At 42.6% G+C, this 20,373-nt stretch overlaps 1 protein-coding gene across 2 annotated transcripts in view; it reads left to right on the plus strand.

The window, feature by feature from the left end:
- The first annotated feature begins 7,238 nt into the window (after positions 1-7,238).
- Positions 7,239-20,373, plus strand: part of bahd1 (bromo adjacent homology domain containing 1) — a 72,163-nt gene continuing 59,028 nt past the window's right edge. The window contains exon 1 of one of the 2 annotated variants that reach the window (XM_072569275.1): positions 7,239-7,358. In XM_072569275.1, the coding sequence (XP_072425376.1) occupies positions 7,261-7,358 (98 nt within the window). In that variant the 5' untranslated portion in view covers positions 7,239-7,260. Of the gene's footprint in view, positions 7,359-7,998; positions 8,990-20,373 lie in introns of those variants that run through there. The other variant, XM_072569276.1, reaches the window with a different exon arrangement.

Genomic DNA, 20,373 nt, shown 5'->3' on the forward strand with positions numbered 1-20,373 from the left:
ACTGTGGTTACTCTGCTTAATATGTGTATAATTTTGAAGGACTGACTTTCTTGAAATAATCTTGAAAAGGTAAAATGCAATCAGATAAGGGCTACTTGCCTTTGTGTTTACTTCAGTGCTGCTGAAACCCACCTCCAGGTTTGGCCATGTCAACACCTTCTTGTCTTTCTCCAATTAGTCTAAAACTCTGCTGCTCACAGTCCCTACGATTGCTGTCTTTGATGTCTTTCAATGGCTGCCTATGTCCAATATAATCCTACTCTTCATTTCCAATTACTTTCGCAGCCATAGCTCTTCTGGAATTCCATTTGTTTCTTTTTGCTAGCTGGCTATTGTCATCACATCTATTGTTGTTGAGTTCTGACAGTACCAATAAAAAGAATCTGTCTGCTGGCAGGAGTCTTGGTGATAGGAATGCAAATTTAGGGAAAGTGCAAGAGTACAGAAGTGAGGAAGTTACTCTAATGCTTTTGAAATCAGTGATTAGGCCACAGTTGTACCCTTGACTCTAATTCTGAACACCACTTTCAAGAAGAGTGTCAAGAAAAAGTGTAGAGCAGATTATTGGAATGATGTTGGTCTCCTCATTTAAGGAAGGATGTAACTTCATTGAAGGTGGTTCAAAGAAAGTTTACCTGATACCTGGAATGATTGGGTTGTCTTTTGAGGATGGATTTAATGCTGTGCCTGTTTTCAGTCGAGTTTAGAAGAGTGAGAAGTGTTTAAGATCCTGAAAGCTCTTGACAAATCGACATAGAAAGGATGTTTCTTCTTGTGGGTCAGTCCAGAACTAGAGAGTAATCTTTTAAAATTAACTAATAATTTCTAATTGACTGAGCAAAATGATTTACTTCTGCTCCTAATTTGTTTTTGTATATATCAGGATTTGTATATTTGAGGAACTTCAGTTTAGTGGAAAGAGAAGAGAAGCTGGAATAATTTTCTTTGAGCTGAGAAAATTAAGGGGATGGCTTAATAAAGACATTCAAAATGTATCTGTCAAAAGATGTATTCTTATTCCTAAACATTTTATGGCAATTTATTGTAATCTGGAATGCACTACCTGGAAGCTCATTAATCAGTAACTTTCAAAATAGAATCATATAAATACTCAACAAGTATTTATCAGTAGGGAGAGTAGGGTGATGAGACTAACTGGATAGTTTACACTGAGTCAGCATGGGCACGATGGGCTGAATTGTCACCCAGTGCTGTAAGACTCTGTGAGGCCGCAAAGTCAAGGTGGGAAAAGAGATGAGCTCTCAGGAAAACAAAGAAAAACAGCATTATAGATTGTTTGTGGTTTTCAGTGTCATTTCCTCACCTTTTGGCAATCTTCTGATTAGCACACATTAGGTAACTGGTTAATTGTTGTTTTTTATGCTTGATTAGCGTACAGAGCCGAGAATGTTTTGCAGAAATTAATTAAGTTTGAAAGAAGCCTCATTAAGGTCTCTGTGGAAAAGACTATGTTCCCTTTCTCCTTGAGGACTGCTCGTGAAGTTTATTGTATTTGTTGCAGAAAAGTAAATTATTCTCTGAACCATCCTGTCTTTGAAATTTCCCAATAAAGCTTCAATTCTTTTCATTGTACGCTGCTAATTCTGTTATTCTTTGGCCTGGTAAGTGGAACCTCAGGGGGTTCCTCAAGCTCCAAACTGTGGAGTATGTAACTATAGCCAAATGGCACATTGGACCTCAGAAGAGTACTGCTGCTAGCGAGTTTTGAGAAGATTTGTAGCTCAGATTGAGGTTCTGGTTGTAGGTTTGCTTACTGAGCTGGAAGGTTCAGTTTCAGATATTTCGTCACCATACTAGTGAGCTCACTGATGATGTTACCTATGGTGACAAAACGTCTGAAACTGAACCTTCCAGCTCAGCAAGCAAATCTACATCCAGTACTGCTGCTCTTGTCTAATATTTGTGTACTTGCAGCTGGAATCAAAGATTGGAATTGGAAACCCCAGATGATCTCTTCCACAAAGTCAATCCTGTGATTTCAACAAAGTCAATCCTGTGTGTAGAACCCTCATAGACAAACTGTGAATCAGGAACTCAAAAATGGTGTTCACACCTAAGACATTCTTGGATGGAGTGGTTTACAATATCACTCTAATTCATTAAATGTAGACTTGTATTCAAGTACTTTACAATGTGTTATGTGTCCCTTAATACATTGTTGAAATGCAGCAGCCAATCTTTCGACAGCAAGATCCCATAACATTTTATTTAACCATCAAATTAGTTTTCAAGATTTTGCTCCAGGTATACATATTGGCTAAGATGTTTGGGATAACTCTTCTTCAAATTATTGCCATGGTAAGAGGTTACCTCAGTTTAATGTCTCTTCAGTCCAAGGCTCTCTTTGTTCAGATCCACACCCTCCAAGTGGAAAATTATTTTAACAAGTATCATATCACACATGAAACATCAATATGATAGCTTTCAGCTCAAGCTATGTTTCAGCCTGAAGTCAAAAGTAAATCCTCTATCAGTGAGTTATTATTAAAAATCATCACCAGAAGAAATGTTGTTATCAGCCCATTATGCCTCTTGAGACAGAAGCCTGGCTTTATTCCCTGCATCATTAGAAAATAAATATTACAGATTCTGTTCACACTTACTATCTCAGAAATCTAGCATACCTGAATTTAGCACTTTCCAAATATATTATTTTTAAGGTGCGCTAAGTATTGGGTGTCATAACTGCTCTCTGCAATAGATCACAAACTGATCATTTTCAACTTTGTGAAAAATAGGAAATAGTGGAGGGACTGGAATGGGGGAAGATGGGGAAGCAGCTGGGAGAGCTAGTCTTAGATTAAGTTAGTACCAAAAGTTTACTGCCTACTACTAAAGATAAGTGTTTGTGTTAACATTTCAACTCAGCTTTACCACACACATTCTACTTTCTTTCATCAATTCTCTTGAATTATCTCCATCTAGCTTCCTCCGGTGTTTAATCCATCTTTCTGCTTCATCTTCGACTATTGTTACCTCGTTATGAATATATTTTTATCTTTCTCTTTGTCTATCTTTACCTTCATCCAACCTCTTTCTTTTTTTTTCCACTCCGATGTTTCTCTTTCTCTGTTATCTCACTCCTCACTCTATTCCTCATTGTCATTTCTTTTAAACTGCTCTCTCTCAAACATGCATTAGCTTTAATATTTTTGTGGAAGCAGGGAGGGAGATGAAGAATTGTTTGGTTGGAGGAAAATCTATTCTTCCAGAGCCTGATTTCTATTTTGTCAGATTGAATTGCTGGCAGGCAGATGAGTAGTCTGTAGCACTAGGATGTGGCCAGGCAGCAGAGAGGAGGGAGATGGAAATGATGGATCGGGAAGGGCCATATGAGAGGAAACAGGAGACGTCTTGAAAATGATCAGTTTGTGATCTATTGCAGAGAGCAGTTATGACACCAAATACCTAGCACACCTTAAATTTGGAAAGTGCTAATTTCAGGCATGCTAGATTTCTGAGATGGTAAGTGTGAACAGAATCTGTAATATTGTTTTTTAACGAAGCACATTGATGAGATTGCCGGGATCAGAGGAGGGGAGAAGATTGAAGAGGGCTAGTTGAGTATATCATGGGAAGATTACAAGAGGTCACATAGAAGGAAATAAGAGGGGGGAGGAAATCACAGGCTGTGGAGGATTTTAAGAGGGCATCAGATTTCAAGATTCAGAATTAGAACTTGGTCTGATTGTTTGGGGCATTAATAAGGTAGCTTGATTGACTGGGAGAGTGAGGAAATATTCCTTCTCCTCTTTGCCTACAAGTAGTGTTGGAAAATTACTGTTTCATGCGACAGTGCTCCCCTCACTTTAGCTACTGAGTTTCCTAATGCAAGGGAAATCCTAGCCACCTGGTTAGTTTGAACATAAATAAAATCATAAAACACACAGCATTATTAAATATTGAAATGAGTAATATGCTTTCTGAGAATGTGTTGAGTGCCTACTGTAAAAAGCTTCATCTTTGCACACCAGCATAATTCTCCCTCCACTATGATCAGAAATAGGTGGATTCAATTTTGTTTCAAATGTTTTAACTTGTTTCCCACCTGACCCAAAGTCGCATGTTTTGGTAGATTAAAATTAATCTCAATTCCTTTCTTAATTTCCTCAAAAGTCAATAACTCTTTAAAACAAAATATCTATTTCTTTGACATATGAATAAACTCCAGAAATATCTATACTATAGAGATGCCCTTCCCATTGTCATTTGTTAGGAACAAAGTTTAGATGTGTCAGATATATAAGTGACATTGCCAAGCAGCTCAAAATACTCTGTGAAAAATAAAATGTGAGCTAATCCAGTCACAAGTCAATTCCAGCCAAGTATGCCCAATTTTATGAATCATATTTACACACAAATCCCCTAGAAATGCCTACACGTACAACCAGAAGAGAAAAATGTACTTAGAGCTGCAAGACTCAGTTGGTGTCCACTGAGGGAAGTTTGCATTGAATGATGGGTAATGAGGGGTCAGTCAGTGCAGCGCCCATTTTTGGTGGAATCCTGCTTCCCTGTTGCTGCTGAAGCAATTCAATTGCAAGAGACACTGCAATATGTAACTTAAATAAGGTGTGTAGTTGGAGTGAATCAGTATTGGTCAGTCTGAGGTTGTTAATCTGTAGGGAAAGGTAATTGTAGGGTATTGGTTAAAAGCAGAAACAGACTACTTGATCATCTAATACATAAAAATTAGGCGACCATGAGAATGTTGTTCTACTTTGATTGAATAGAGATGATTCCAAGAAGGCAACAAGATTTTAAGATGAGACTTAGAGAGTAGGACAAGCCTTCGTTGACAAAAGGGAGCAATAATGGTCAATCTGGCTGTAATTTGAACTGTAGATGCAAGACTAAAGGCCACAACTTAAATGTCAATAAGTCCAAGGGAATACCAGAGATTACAGGCTTTTATCACAGTGAGTAGGGAAATAAAATTCCCATTGTTTAACCTCTTTAAAGAGCTTCATAAATAACTTTAGAATGGGGTTAAAGGTTAAAGGGACTAATCTTAGATGCATATGATCTTTGGATTGTGATGTGTCATATAGTGTTGAGGACATGTGATGGAAGCATCATGGATGCAGATATTATTTTTTAAAAATCTTTTCATGACTTTATGATTCTGTGGTTCTACAATTAAGATGCCCAAATATTTTTCAACCCGTGTAAACAGATTAAAATGCAATCATTGTTGTTGAGTAGGAAATATAGCCTATCAGGAGCAGAGAGAAATATTAGGACAGGTGACCAAGAGGTTAGTCAAAGAAATGGGTGATAAGGAAAGTCTTAAAGAGAAATAGTTGGAGAAGTTTATTGAACAAATTCCAGAAACTAGTTTACTTGCATGGCAATTAGCACCCTTATAATAGCAATCTTTCATGACCTAAGGAGATCCTAAAGCACTTCACATTTGAAGTATACTCACTGTTGCAGTGTGGAAAACAGACAACATAATAGTTTTCCTCAGGGCACCACTGGCCAGGCCAGCATTTATTGCCCAGAGGGCAATTAAGAACCAACCACATTGCTGTGGGTCTGGATTCAATGCATCATAAAATCCCTATAGTTTGGAAACAGGCCATTTGGTCCATCAACTGCACACTGACTCACCAAATAGCAACCCACCCACCTATTCCAGTAACCCTGCATTTCCCATGGCTTATAAACCTAAACTGCTCTTCTTTGAGCTGTGGGAGAATTGCAAATTGCACACAGTGTCTGAGGCTGGAATCAAACCTAGGCGCCTAGCACTTTGAGGTAGCAGTGCTACCCACTGAGCCACTTTGCCTCGTCAGCCACACCAGATAAGGATGGCAGTTTCGTTCCCTTAAGGACATTTGTGAACTAGATAGAATTTTCTGAACAATCAAGAATGGATTCACGATCATCATTAGGTTCTCAGTATACAGGATCACCTGGGTCTCTCTTGTAATGGTCCTGCGATAATGCCACCCCCAAGGCTGTCACCTCCCCTAATTTGTTCATGGCAACTTCCACAAATAGTAATATGGATGATGATCAGTCAATGATTTTGTGCTATTGGTTGAGGGATGAATATTGGCCAACACATTAGGGAAAATCCCCTGCTATTCTTTGAAATAGTGTCACATTTAGTCACAAAAAGTTTCAGAGAGTAGAAAAGTTTAATGGCTCATCTGAAAGAGGACACTCCTGGCAATGCAGCCCTGGGCGTCCTTGAAGAAGCCTTGATTTTTGAGCTCATGTCCTGAACTTGGAACGCACGCAAGGAGGCGAAAGTGCTAATTAATAGACGTGACAGAAGTGAGTCCAATTTTGGAAACAGGACAATTCAGAAAGATTGTAAGTTTGGAAGAGATAGGGAATGATCATGGAAAGAAGTAAACATGGGCGATAAAGTGAAGGTAGAAGTAATAAGGTTTAAGCAAAGAAGAGGATAGAGGGTCTGAAGCTCAGTTTAGAGAGAGCCAAGGCAATGGACTCTGGTTCAACTTCAGGCAGTAATAGCTCCATAACCGGGGGAGTGGTGGAGATATGAGTCAACATCGAAAAGTCACAGTGGACACGTTATGTCACAGTGGACTCTATTTCTCTGTCCACATATGCTGCCAGACCTACTGAGCTTCTCAAGCACTTTATGTTTTTTAAATTTCATTTCGGATCGGCAGCGTCCGCAGTACTTTGCTTTTGTTTTAAAAGATATGTAAGTGCACACACATATACAGCAGCTAATAGAGTTGCTACAGGGATGGGGAATTCTATCAGTCTAGACAATTCCTGAATTGCCTGGAGGTGAATATGTGGCGGTGGGGACGGGGTCGCCAGGGTTTTCATATCTCAGCAGTTATTTGTTTGCGATTGTGCGCGTGTTGTTGTTTTTTTTTGAATTATTATTTGCGCCGGCTCCTTCATCGTGAGTCACTTTTTTTTTCTCTCTGTATCACGGGTTGATGTGCGAGTGACCACCAGGACGACGATGTGTTGCCACACGCGGTGCGCTCCAGAGGAGAGAGCCAGAGCGGCCAGGCATCCGCTCTGTCCTTGCAGTTGGAGTTGACCAGCCGTCCCTCAGTGCCTCTCCCCCGCTTTTGTTTCTGTCTGTTTGTTTATTTCTCAACAACAGAACACCCCCCCCCCCTCCAAATAAAAGAGAGAAGAAAGTGTCGTTCGTTAAGACCGCCGTCGATCGAGAAAGGAGCAGGGGCTGGCCGCACTGGATCGAGCAGGTGGAGACTGGTTTTTTTTGTGTGTGTGTATATGTTGACAGCCTGGTTTCACAAGCACCGAGAGAGAGAAAAAAGAGTGGGCATCCTGCTCTCGAACCGTGGCCGTGCTTTGTCCACATATTTTTCCAGGTAACCGGACTCCCCTTCTCTCTCTCTTCCCCCCCCCCCCCCTTTCTTATTCCTTATAATCGGAGCAAGGAAAGGGTGGGGGTGGATGGGAACACAAGAGTTGCATTTCCCCGACGAGCCCTCGTTAGCACTTTATTTTCTCTCATGGTTGCATTCTTTCTTCCACCCCCCCCAACCCCAACACACAGTTCAGTCGCGTCCAACCACCCCCTCGGAGTCTGCAGACCCTTCGCCGTTTCCGCGCTCAGGGATTTATTATTATTATTATTGCGTTCGAGTGATTTTTTTTTTTGTTCTGTGTGTTTTTCTTCTGCTGAATGTGACATTCCAGCTGCCGGAGAAGTCACGTTCCCGGAAGCGGAGTAGGATGACATGTTTTTTTCTCTTCCCCCCCCACCTCTTATTTTTGTTTTCGAGGACTTGGGGAAGGAGGAGGTGAAGGGAAAGGGGAAGGGGGGGATCGAGGCTCTCTTGGTCGGGGGGTGGGGAAGGGGATGTCCCCGGGAGAGTTGAGCGGAGGGAGGATGTTGCCCAGGGTCTGAAGGAGCCGGCCTCGCCGCCGCTGATGGCGATGGCGGCTGTGAGCAGCGGCGACCTTCCAGCACCAGGTACCGCACCCCCCCCCCCCCCCCCCCCCGCAGCTGGGAATCCCTCCCCGTTTGCAAAACACACACACACACACAAACACCCCTTTGGAAAATGCCAATTATAAAACTGACCCATATACACACACACACACACAAACAGGAGTCATCTTGTCGCTCCCTCCCCCACCGCCTTCGATCCAACTTTTCCCCCACTCAAGTGCGGAGCAAGTGTACACGCACGGTCCTCTTAAAACACCAAAACGGCCAGCAAAACAAAAACGGGGTGTGTTGGTGGAAGAGAGAGAGAGAAATGTCGTCTCCTCATCTCTGGAGTACGGGATGGAAGTCGATTCTGGGAATCGATCGATTATGGCACACGGGAAGTACAGTAATCCCACTCAGTCTTGTCGCCCGGCTCTGCATTTGTGGTTGTTTTTTATTGGGAGGTGGGGGGGGGGGGGGGGGGGGAGAGACGCCGGGGAAAAGCGATCTTTTTTTCCCATCGGAGGTGTCAAAGTTTATCTGAGCCTGACAAACCACGGCGGAATCCCCCTCGACACTCATTTTGTTTTGAAGAGGGGAGGGTGGTGGGAAGAAGGGGGTGTGGTGAGTGGTGTACTTTTCGCAAATCCACTCCCTTTGCCCACTCTTGTCCCCGCCTCCGTCATTATTTATCCATTACCTCGGCCCATATGGCAACCGTTACTTTTACTTTTGTTATGCAAATTTTAATCCCCCCCCCCCACACACACACCCCACCCCACCACCTCTCTGGCGCACGTAATATTACCCACCACCCTCCAAAAGAAAACAACATGGCGCGGGGTAGAGTGCTGAGCTGAAAAGTTGCTGCTTTCACACCAACAACCCCCCCCCCCCCCCCCCACCACCTATTTTTTGCTTTTCGGAGAGGAGGAAGATAAACCACCTCGGCGAACGGGGAGAAGCAAAGCAAAACAAAACAAAAAAAAAAGAAAGTGCGGGCGTTTGTGAGGTTGTGCGTTAGCCCCGCTGCTTCGGTGTGTGGTCTGCACAACCCCCCAGGTAAGTTGTCCTCCTGTCAATCAGCGAGTCCCCGGGGCTCGCGGCTGCCCGGGGATCTGGGCTCGGCGCGCGCGCGCGGCGCTGGCCGGACGCTGCTGTGCTACGGTTGTTGTTGTTGTTGCAGCAGCAGCAGCTCAGAAAGAGAGAGGGAGAAAGGGCAAGGATGCACCGTCTCCGGCGGCAGGCGGGCACGATGCAGCGGATCGCGGCTCCTGCGCGTAGTTTTCTTGCAAAGGGGAAGGATGCGATTTTGTTTGTGTGTGTGTGTGTTTTTTCTCTCTCTCTCTCGAAGAACGCGCACACGCCTACACAAAATGATGGCCGGTGGTTCAAGGACGGGCTGAGTGGGGGGGGTGAAGTGATTGACACTGGGTGGCCGCGGCGCGCGCGGTGCCTGCTGCCGCCTCCACCGCCTCGCGCCGACCCGCGAGCCCCTGGGTCTTCAACCGTCCGCCGGGAGGGTTTAACCTCCCCGTCCCTTATCTCCATCGACCAGCGGGCCCGTGGCTGACCGCCTCCGCCGGGAGATTCGAGGGCAGAGGCTGGGCGGGGGAGGGGAGGGGAGGGGGGAGTGGGGGAGTTGGGACTATAATATCCGAGCACAACGGGCGGAGAGGCTCGAGAGCCCGCAGGCCCGCCTCGGACACTCAGCCCAACACCCCCAACTTTTGTGGAAGATCGCCAACCCTCGCATCCTCCGCGGCCCAATCTTTGGAGGGGGTTGGGTGGGGGTGACGAGAGCTGTCATAGGTGTTGGGAAGGATGAGAGCTTTTTTTATTCCAAAAAAAAAGCTTGAAAGGGTGGGGGAAGGAGGTGCCATAGGATGGAGGAAGTGTAATGGGTTTGTGTGTTTGTTTATTTTAAATATAAATGGTTCCAGAGGCATGGAAGGAGGTGAGGGAGATACCACCACCACCACAGAGTGGGAGAGCGATCCTGTTTTGTTTTTAAAATATTGTGGGACGGGGTGCTGGGGATGTGACCAAAGGGGGAAGAGAGCGAATGTGAAGGCGGATTGAGTAGAGCGGACAACCACTCTGGATGAAGTGGTGAAAAGGGCAAAGGAAAAGTGCAAATTAAAAGAAGGAAATGGAGGAGAAAAGGGAGTGAAGACAGTGAGCCAAGAGAGAGGGAAGGAAAGTGATGGAATGGAAAGAAATGTAGCAAAGAGGGTAAGGGGAATGGATGTGGTAGAGGAGAGAAACAAGGTGGTAAAAGCAAATGAGTGGGGGATAAAGGGAAGAACAAGATAATGAGGGGAGAGAAAGATAAAATCATAGAATCAATACAAGTCTGCACTGACCCTGTGAAGAGTATTCCACCCAGACCCATTCCCCTAGCCTGTTAAATGTACCCATGACCTACACATCTCAGAACATCACCTGATGAAGGAGCGTCGCTCCGAAAGCTAGTGTGCTTCCAATTAAACCTGTTGGACTATAACCTGGTGTTGTGTGATTTTTATCTCGGAACTCTATGGGCAATTTCGTGTGGCCTAACCTGCACATCTTTGGATTGTGGCAGGAAACCAGAGCATCTGGAGGAAAATCACATAGACATGGGGAGAATGTCTGTGTGGAGTTTGCACAGTTGCCCGAAGTTGGAATTAAATCTGGGTACCTGGCACTGTGAGGCAGTAGTGCTAAACACTGAGCCACTGTACAGCCCCAAAGTAGGTTACTGGTAGAGGTTGAAGAGGAAAATTGAGTGGATAGGGAGAGGAGGAGATTTTGAGGAAGAGGTTGCCTGCATGAGTAGTTTTTAAAAAGTCAAGGGGAAACGGTATGCTACAAAGTAAAAGGGAAACGGCAGATACAAGAGGTGTGAAGAGAGTTGACACAAAACGAGAAATTGGAAACTCAGGATGAGGAAAACCATGAAAGATGGGAAACGAAGAATAGGTACAGGGAAAGAGAATGAGTAAAATAGGAGGAGATATAGTAGAAAAGCAAGAGGATGTGATCAGTGAGAAAGAAGGGCAGGCAGAGAAGAATTCAGAAAGTGGGCAACAAATAAACCAAGGGAGAGAAGAATTGGTAAATGAATGATGGAGGTGTATGAAGAAGGGCAAAGGGGACTTCATACAGAAAGGAACATGAATAAAGAAAGAGGAATATAAATTCATGGAAAATGGTAGAGGAAAGAAAAGTGAAGAAGGAGAAGTTACGAGGTGATCATAGAATCCCTACAGTGTGGAAACAGGCCCCTTCACCCCCAAGTTTACACTGACCCTCTGAAGAGTAACCTACCCAGACCCATTCCCCCACCCTATATTTACCCCTGATGTACCTACCCTACACTGTGGACAATTTAGCACAGCCAATTCACTTAACCTGCACATCTTTGGATTGTGGGAGGAAACTGGAGCACCTGGAGGAAACCCATGCAGACACGGGGCAAATGTGCAAACTCCACATAGACAGTCACCCAAGGTTTGAATTGAACCCAGGTCCCTGGCACTGTGAGGCAGCAGTGCTAACCACGGAGCCACCGTGATATTGGGGAGAAAGATGGAAATGGATTCAATGGGTCATGTTGAGTCAAGAGGAAATTAAACATTAGGAGAGAGACTGTGCAGAGCAAAGGCATGGAAGAGGAAAGTAGATTGGAGAGAAAAGTGAGTGAAGGACAGATACTTGAAGTGGGTAGGGAGGGGGGAAATGGGTTAATATGAATATAGAAGGGAAAGAGTGAAATTGTTGAATATATGACCAATAGAGAAATGAGAGAGGAGGAGAGATGATGAGGGAATGGATTAAGGAAAGGAGATGGAAGTGAGAGAGAATGGGTTTAATGGAGAGGAAAGTTGAAGAAGAGGTAAAAATTAGTGGTGAGTGGTGAATGCGAGGGGGACAGGAATAAAGTGAGAAAAGGAATACTGGAAATGATGAAATGATACCAAGGAGGAAAATACTGGAAGAAGTGCAGAAGCAAGCTAATAATTATGAATTTGAGAAAAGTCAGCACAGTACTGAGTTTTGTAGCCTGTAAAGCAGTCTGGAATGTTGTTTTGTTAGAAGCATTTGGTAGTTGTATTGAATAAGGGAATCTGGTAAATTACTTTAAATTATGGAGAAAGAAAGCCCATAGCTGGATAGGGAGCTGAAGTGAAGGAGTTAGAGATGGGTACGTGTACAAGTGCAGTATTATTTGGAAATACGTGAATGAGAGATTTGGAAGGGAGGGAATGTGTGATAGAAATGGGGGTGGGGGCACTCGTTTGATGTGGCAGAGGGAATGAAGGGCTGTGTTTGATGGGGAAAAGAGAATAAAGATAATAATAAAGAGAATAAAGTATAGGAGGCCACAGTGATGTGGAGAAGGAATCATACATTGTGTTGACGGTAGGGTGAAGAACATTGTGGTTTGTTTACAACCAGAACAATATGCTTTTTACTTTGTATAATTAGATGAAGGTGGAGAATTGGATGCAGGGCAGAAGGGAAGGGAGAAAAGGATTATTTTTATTCTCCTAGTTTTTGCCATAATAGGAACGTGCATCAAAGTGGTTAATGTAATTTGAGGTGGTGGAGCTGTGTCTGATGGTGGCTAAACAGACGAGTCATATGCTGAAGCTGGCGAAGCCTTTGATTTAAAGGCATGGAAATGGTATTATACCAGCACAATGAGGTAGATAGGAGATTGTGATCTAATAGAGCTGAGGGTACTGAATGCAGAAACTGGATAGAGAGCAGTTTTGTGACTGAGTTGAGGACCACAGCAGGAGTTTGTTAGGGAAAGATCTGCTGAAGCATGAGTATGCTGGGTTAAAGGTGGATTTAGAGACTAATTGCTCAGTGAAACATTTGGATGGTAGAAAATGGCATTATGCTGAGGTAAGAGATGTGCTCATCAGGAAGATAGTGGGTAGATATATAGAATAATGACTGTGGGAATGCAGGGTAGTGTTAATGAGGATGAACCACTGCTTAGTGGAAGGTTAAGTGAGCATATTGAAAGATTTCTGGTAAGAAAGTTTCTGAAATGGTGTGGAGGTGAGGACTTTGAAGACCCCCAATGAGAAGATAATGATGCTAAGCTAAGATGGGATATGAAGATGAGTCTAGCTACAACCACAGTAGTTTAATTGTGCGTGTGGGTGGGGGGGAGCTTTATGTTGGTGGACCAGGCAACTTTGTGTTAATTCAGCATTGAGAGCAGGAACAAAAGATTGGAGGATGGGGCAGAAAAGCTCAAAGTATTGTTGCTGAGTTTTAAGCGGGGCTTTAAAATGAGGAATTGGCAAGGTGTTTGTGTTTCTTTAAGCATCTAGCTTCAGTGGAAGAGTGAAAATAAGTCGTAAAAGTGAGGTGAGGGGAGAGTGCAATTGTCAAGTAGGGAAAGAACAAAAGTTTTTTTACACTTCTTCCTGACTGACACATTTTACATGGAAGTGTTTTATCTTTACTAATTTGTATGAAGATTTGCTAGTATTTTGCTTTATCCTTTACTGCTCCAACCTCCACTTGTCTTCAACTTTTTTTGGGAAGAAAATGAAAAGTGGTGGTCAAGGTAATAAATAGAGGAAAGTCAGATATGTCCTTTACTACTTTGAGAAATCTGTGGAGATAGAAGAGTATGAAGCAAGATGGAACTGGTGACAGCAGAGTGACATAGTGACTCCACAGAGTGGATCGTATTTGTGAAAGAGGATGGTAGAAGTGGGAAGAAAGGGTATGAGACGCAATGAGAGAAAACCGGTAGAGGTGAAAACGTGTAGAAGCAGAAATGTTGTAGATGAAGAGGTTTGTGATGCATTTTAAAGTGGTTCAAGGTGAATTATGAGGTTGAAAGGTGAAACTGATTTCGATGCTTTCGAGTTCCACGCTAGTTTGGCCCCCTGGGATGAAAGTGAATTTATGTTGGAGAGGAAAACAACTGGAATTGTGTAAAGTAACAATAGAATAATACTTGAAAAAGATAGAACAAAGACTTGTATCTCCTTTTTTGGAATGAGTTGTTGTGCTACACTGATTCAGACAGTGACAACTGAATGCACGTTTGTACTTTCCTGATACCTAATTCTGGTTGGTTGTACTTTTGCTAGTGACTGTTCTATTGATTGAATTATATTTAAAATAAGTGGGTGGTGCGAAGGCAAAGGTGTTTTTGAAGGGCAACATGTGAAGAAGTGATGACATTTTAATTTCCCCAAAAATGAACCGAAGTTCACAAGTTTGAAGGAAAGGAGTGTTTGAAAAAGGGACCATGCTGGATGTCTTAAAACACATAAGTGGATAAATCCCCAGGACCTGATCAGGTATACCCTAGAACTCTGTGGGAAGCTAGGGAAGTGATTGCTGGGCCCCTTACTGAGATAATTGTATCATTGATAGTCACAGGTGAGGTGCTGGAAAACTGGAAGTTGGCTAACATGGTGCCACTATTTAAGAAAGCTGGTAGGGACAAGCCAGAGAACACTAGACTGGTGAGCCTGACGTTGGTGGTGGGCAAGTTGTTGGAGGGAATCCTGAGGGACAGGAGATGTGCATGTATTTGGAAAGGCAAGGACTAGTTAGGGATATTCAACATGGCTTTGTGCTTGGGAAATCATGTCTCATGAACTTGATTGAGTTTTTTTTTTGAAGTGACAAAGAGGATTGATGAGGGCAGAGTGGTGGACGTGATCTGTATGCACTTCATTTAGGCCTTTGACGAGGTTCCCCATGGAAGACTGATTAGCAAGGTTAGATCTCATGGAATACAGGGAGAACTAGCCATTTGAATACAGAACTGGCTCGAAGGTAGAAAACAGAGGTTGGTGGTGGAGGGTTGTTTTTCAGACTGGAGGCCTGTGACCAGTAGAGTGCCACAAGATTTGGTGCTGGGTCCACTATTTGTCATTTATATAAATTATTTGGATGTGAGCAAAAGAAGAATAGTTAGTAAGTTTGCTGATGACATCAAAATTAGACAGCAAAGAAGTTAACTCCGAATACAATGGGACCTTGATCAGATGTGCCAGTGGGCTGAGGAGTGGTTGATGGAGTTTAACTTCTATAAATGTGAGCTGTTGCATTTTGGGAAAGCAAATCTTCGCAGAACTTGTATACTTACTGGTTGTAGGAAGTGTTGCTGAACGAAGGGACCTCTGAGTGCAGGTTCATAGCTCCTTGAAAGTAGAGTTGCAGGTAGATAGAATAGTGAAGAAGGCATTTGGTATGCTTTCCTTCATTGGTTAGAGCATTGAGTACAGGCGTTAGAAGGTAATGTTGCAGCTGTACAGTACAACGGTTCAGCCACTTTTGCAATATTGCGTGCAATTCTGGTCTCCTTCCTGAAAGGGTTCAGAGAAGATTTTCAAGGATGTTGCCAGGGTTGGAGGATTTGAGCTATAAGGAGAGGTTGAATAGGCTGGGGCTGTGTTACCTGGAGTTTCAGAGGCTGAGGGTGACCTTTATAGAGGTTTATAAAATCACAAGGGGCATGGATAGGATAAATAGACAAGGTCTTTTTTCATGGGGTGGGAGAGTCCAGAACTAGAGGGCAAAGGTTCAGGGTGAGAGGGGAAAGATAACAAAGAGACTTAAGGGGCAACTTTTTCATGCAGGTGGTGGTACATGTATAGAATGATCTGCCAGAGGAAGTGGTGGAGGCTAGTACGACTGCAACATTTGAAAAGCATCTGGATTGGGTGTAGGAATAGGAAGAGTTTGGCGGGATAAGGGCCGGGCACTGGCAAGTGAGACTAGATTGGGTTGGGATTTCTGGTCGGCATGGACGAGTTGCACCGAAGGGTCTGTTTCTGTGCTGTCCATTTCGATGACTGTGTACGTATCTTAAGTTACATTTCTCAGTTTGGAAACCTGTACTATGACTTTTTGTTATTGTGCTGATACTTCTGCCCATCTCTTGTTTTGGGGTTTCTGGCATTAGTTGTGGCCACTGAAAGTCACACATCTTTAACAACAAATGTTGTCATACTGGTAAATCTGGTAAGGAGGGGAACATGACAGCTTCACCAGTTCCTGTTTTCACTGACTGACAGCCACACACAGGTATTGTGTACTTTGGGTGGGCGGGTTAGGGAAGTGAAGTTGTTCCACTTGATCAGAATCAATAGCAGGAATATTGATCATTTTGCTCTTCGTAAAGCAGTGGCACTGAGGCCATTTGTAATATTTTGATTGTGCGCAGATATTTTCTCCATGAAGTCAAACTTGATGAGAGCTGTACACTGTTGATAATGTCAAGAATACATCTCTTGCAGAAGCCAGTGATGAACTGTAAGAGTTAGTAATCAGGTGAAGATAAGTGAGGGGGTGGGATAATTTAAAGATCAGTTACCACTGGTCACATTTGAAGTCATGAGGGCAGATAAGGGAGGGGTGAAAGAAATCAGAATTACTATTACTTAATCTTTTTTGCTTATTAGCTCCATGTGATATGTATTTGCCATTTCAAAAACATTGAAATATGGGGGTAATTCATTTTTGCTAATTCATTTCAAACCTTGCAGTTGCTATCCTGACTTCATGTGTCTTCATTTGATGTGGGTGTTATAATGCTGGTTTATCTGAATACATCATAGACTTTGTCATGTATAGTACAACATACTTTGTGGTGGACACTACTCATTTCCAATGATCATGCCAGCCCTGTTCCATAGACTGACAGTGGATTGTTAATCATATATTGTTAACCATATCTGTATGGTTAATTCATTGTATGGATTATTTAGTGGGTTGTTGGTTTGCAATGTTCCTCCTATGGAGAATGCAACAGAGAATTGGTGACTTATTTCCTTTGGAGGAAAATAAATTCTCAACTTTGCGAGTCTGTGATCAGTTAAAATCACTTTTGAGGGAGACTTGCAAATTAGAATGTTCTAACAACAATTTAGCAGAGATGCCTTAGGGTAAGTGCTTAACATTGTCTGTAATTAGCTTTGTGTTAATCAGTGCTATTTCATAGCGAATGAATGTGTTTGTACATGCTGCTGGGGAAAAATACAGAGAGAAGATCAAAAGAAGGACTTTATTTTTGAAAATGTAGCTTGGAGCATGAAGGTGCGACATCATATTTGTTACAAACAGTGAGCTGGCTTTTTGGGAAAGGGATGCAAACCATATCAACTAACAATCTGTTGCTGTTATCACTTAGTACATAGAAATTGCAATGTGAAACAAGTGCTCATCTTCACATGATAATCCTAATCCTTTGTCCACCCTTTACTTAAGCCACTTTTAATTTGTAAATATCGGGTTCACTTTTCAACCACTAATTCTGGTTGCGTACTTCACATTTTCACAATCTTCTATTTTTCACCTTTTGTTCTAAATCTGTGGAGAAGCTGGAGTGTTGCTATTAGACTATAGCAGGTTGAGAGAGGTTAAACTGTAGTATTTCGAATTACAGTATGGGTACATGCTGACAAACTTTCTAATGAAGGATTGAGGACAAATATTTTGCTCTGAGTTGGTGTCTCTTAATCTTTACATTTATAATCACTTTACTTCAAAGATAATTGCTTGAGAAATGGATTGGAATATCTGAGGATATGATGAGATATACAAAGCAAATTTGTAAGGAACATGCATTTGTATGGTGCCTTTTATGCCTGTTACAAAGAACTTTACGACCAGTTAACTGCTATTTTTGGAAATGTCATCTCTTTTGGAGTGGATGAAATGCAGCTGTTGCTTTATGTGCAGTAGTGTGACATAGACCATAAATTCCATTTTGTGATGTTTTTGAGGGGTAAATATTGGCCAGGACGCAGAGGATAACTCCCATGCCATACAATATTGGTGCCATAAGATCCTTTACATTTACCTGAGAGGGCAGTTAGAATCCTCAGTTTAACCTCTTGTCCAAAATGGCAGCAGCTTTTAAATTGTAGCACGCCCTCCGTTGAAGTGTTGAAATGTCAGCTTTGATTTTTGTGCTGATGTATTGGAGTGGTACTTCATCACAGAACCTTGTGACTCAGGTGATTGAGCTCAGTCAGTGGCAAACACATACTTAACAAGTTTCATTTTGTTCTTTTGCTTAGCTTTGAGCAAATGTGCCACATCAGATGTGGCACTGAGCCTTACAAGACTGGTTCCAGGTTTTATCCCTGCTCTTTGCTGAGTTAGCAAATTTCAACTGGCCTTAAGGTATTATTGACACATGACACTGGGGTAGGAATGGTGGATGAGCAAAATCTTTTGATGTGTGCGATGAGCTCGTTGAATGTCACAGGTCAAGGTTTGGACTGGCCTCAAATGCTTTGAACTCTGCTATTGAATAGTCTACAGAAAATGTTTCTTTGGTCCAAAAGTGTTGAATTAATCCATGTTTTGTATGGCTGAAACAACAGTTTATTTGCTGAATCTGAATTCTACAGTTTTGAGTTGTGACGCATGTACTGTATTACTCAGACTCGCGGGAAGAAACACTATTTAGACTGAGATGTTTGAGTGCTCTTGGCACCTGTGATGTACACCTTGGAAAAGAAGGCAACGAAGAAACCTTTTGACGTGAATACAGAAACTTCAATCTGTTCTTAGGTCATAGCTGATGTAATATTTACTGTTTTAAAAGTATGTGTTTATGTTATTGAGTATGCATGGAACATCCTCTTCTGGCTTAACTGCTAGTGATATAGCCACTCCCTGTGGTTATGCACACCTTGGTTGACCTATTGTTTAAAAGCAGATGCTGACATTGCTTTGCTATCTTACTGAAGTAGTGTTGGGTCCCTGCAGTTTGAGGTGGTTTTAAGGAGCATGATTTCAGTGTCTGATTTGTGCTAAGTTGATTTGATTCTGGCAGGTAGGCAGGAATTTGCAAATTCGTTGTGGTGAATTTCTTCAGTGGTTTTTGTGTTGTTTATGTTAGTGCAGCACCACCCTCTTGAGTCTGCAGGAATGTATGGTTCATTGGAATCCTCTTATGCTTTGGTGCTGAAGTGTGTACGCTTCTGTGCATTGTAAAGTTGTTAGGATCTTGGTCACTGTTGCCTCAGTCATTGCAAAATGGTTACAAGGGATATTGCTGAGGCCTAGTTGAATGTAAAAGACATAGGAACATAAGAAATTAAGAATAGGAATAAGTCATTCAGTCCCTCAAAACTGTTCTGTCATTCAACGAGATAATGGCTTAACTGTCTCAATTAAAAATCACACGACACCAGGTTATAGTCCAACAGGTTTGTTTGGAAGCACTAGCTTTCAGAGCGCTCCGAAAGCGAGTCCTTCCAAATAAACCTGTTGAACTATAACCTGGTGTTGTGTGATTTTGTTTTTTAAACTGTGTCCATCCCAGTCCAACACTGGCTCCTCCAAGTCATATCTATCTCAGGCCTCCTTTTGTGTGAGCTCATACCTCATCTCCCCAACATTTTAAAACTCCTCTACCTTCTCTGTAAGTACTTTGTGATTTAGCCTCTACAATTCTCTAGGATAGAGAATTTCAGGCATCCACTTCCCTCTGGGAGAAAAAAAAATCCTTTTGAGTTTCCATTTTAAACGAGGTTTCAGCATAACGGGGCAATGTACCCTAGTTTGAGATTTTTCCATTTGTGGTAACATCATCTCAACATCTACCCTGTGAGGCTCCCTTCACAATCTTGATTGTTTCAATAAAAATGTCCCTCATTCAATGGCGTTTAGAAGGATAAAGGCCTAACCTGTTTCGCCATTTTTGATGAACCAACCCTTAACCCCAGTAATCAGATTAGTGAATGCCTTCTGAGCTGCCTCAAATGCTGTTAAATTCTTTTTTAAATACAGGGACTAAAACAGTACACTATACAGTTGATGGCCTTCCCAACACCCAATCCAGTTCTCCTGACACTTGTCTATTTTTGAACTTCTTGCCAACAAAGGCCAAATTGCAATTGCCTTAATTGTAGCATTTTGGATTAGTGGTGCTGGAAGAGCACAGCAGTTCAGGCAGCATCCAAGCAGCTTCGAAATCGACGTTTTGGGCAAAAGCCGCTTTTGCCCGAAACGTCAATTTCAAAGCTGCTTGGATGCTGCCCGAACTGCTGTGCTCTTCCAGCACCACTAATCCAGAATCTGGTTTCCAGTATTTGCAGTCATTGTTTTTACCTCCTTAATTGTAGCATGTGCATTCTAACTTGGTTCCACACATGAGCACTGACATCTGTGGTGCACTCCTTTTGTAGCCTCTATTTAAATAATTCTACCTTTTGATTCTTCCTGCCAAAGTGCATGACCTCACACTTCCCTGCAATAAATTTTGTTGGCCAAGTTTTTGGCCACTTGCCCAATCTATCCATTTCTCCTTTCAACATTCCTTATGTTCTCATCACAACATCCCCTCCACCTATTTTCGTATACCAATTTGGATACATTACACACTCCTTCGAGTCATTAATGTAGAAGGTTGAGGCCCGAGGACTGATCCTGTGACACTCCAGTTACAACTTTCC

Source organism: Chiloscyllium punctatum, chromosome 4 (assembly GCF_047496795.1).
Source record: "Chiloscyllium punctatum isolate Juve2018m chromosome 4, sChiPun1.3, whole genome shotgun sequence".
Lineage (NCBI taxonomy): Eukaryota > Metazoa > Chordata > Chondrichthyes > Orectolobiformes > Hemiscylliidae > Chiloscyllium > Chiloscyllium punctatum.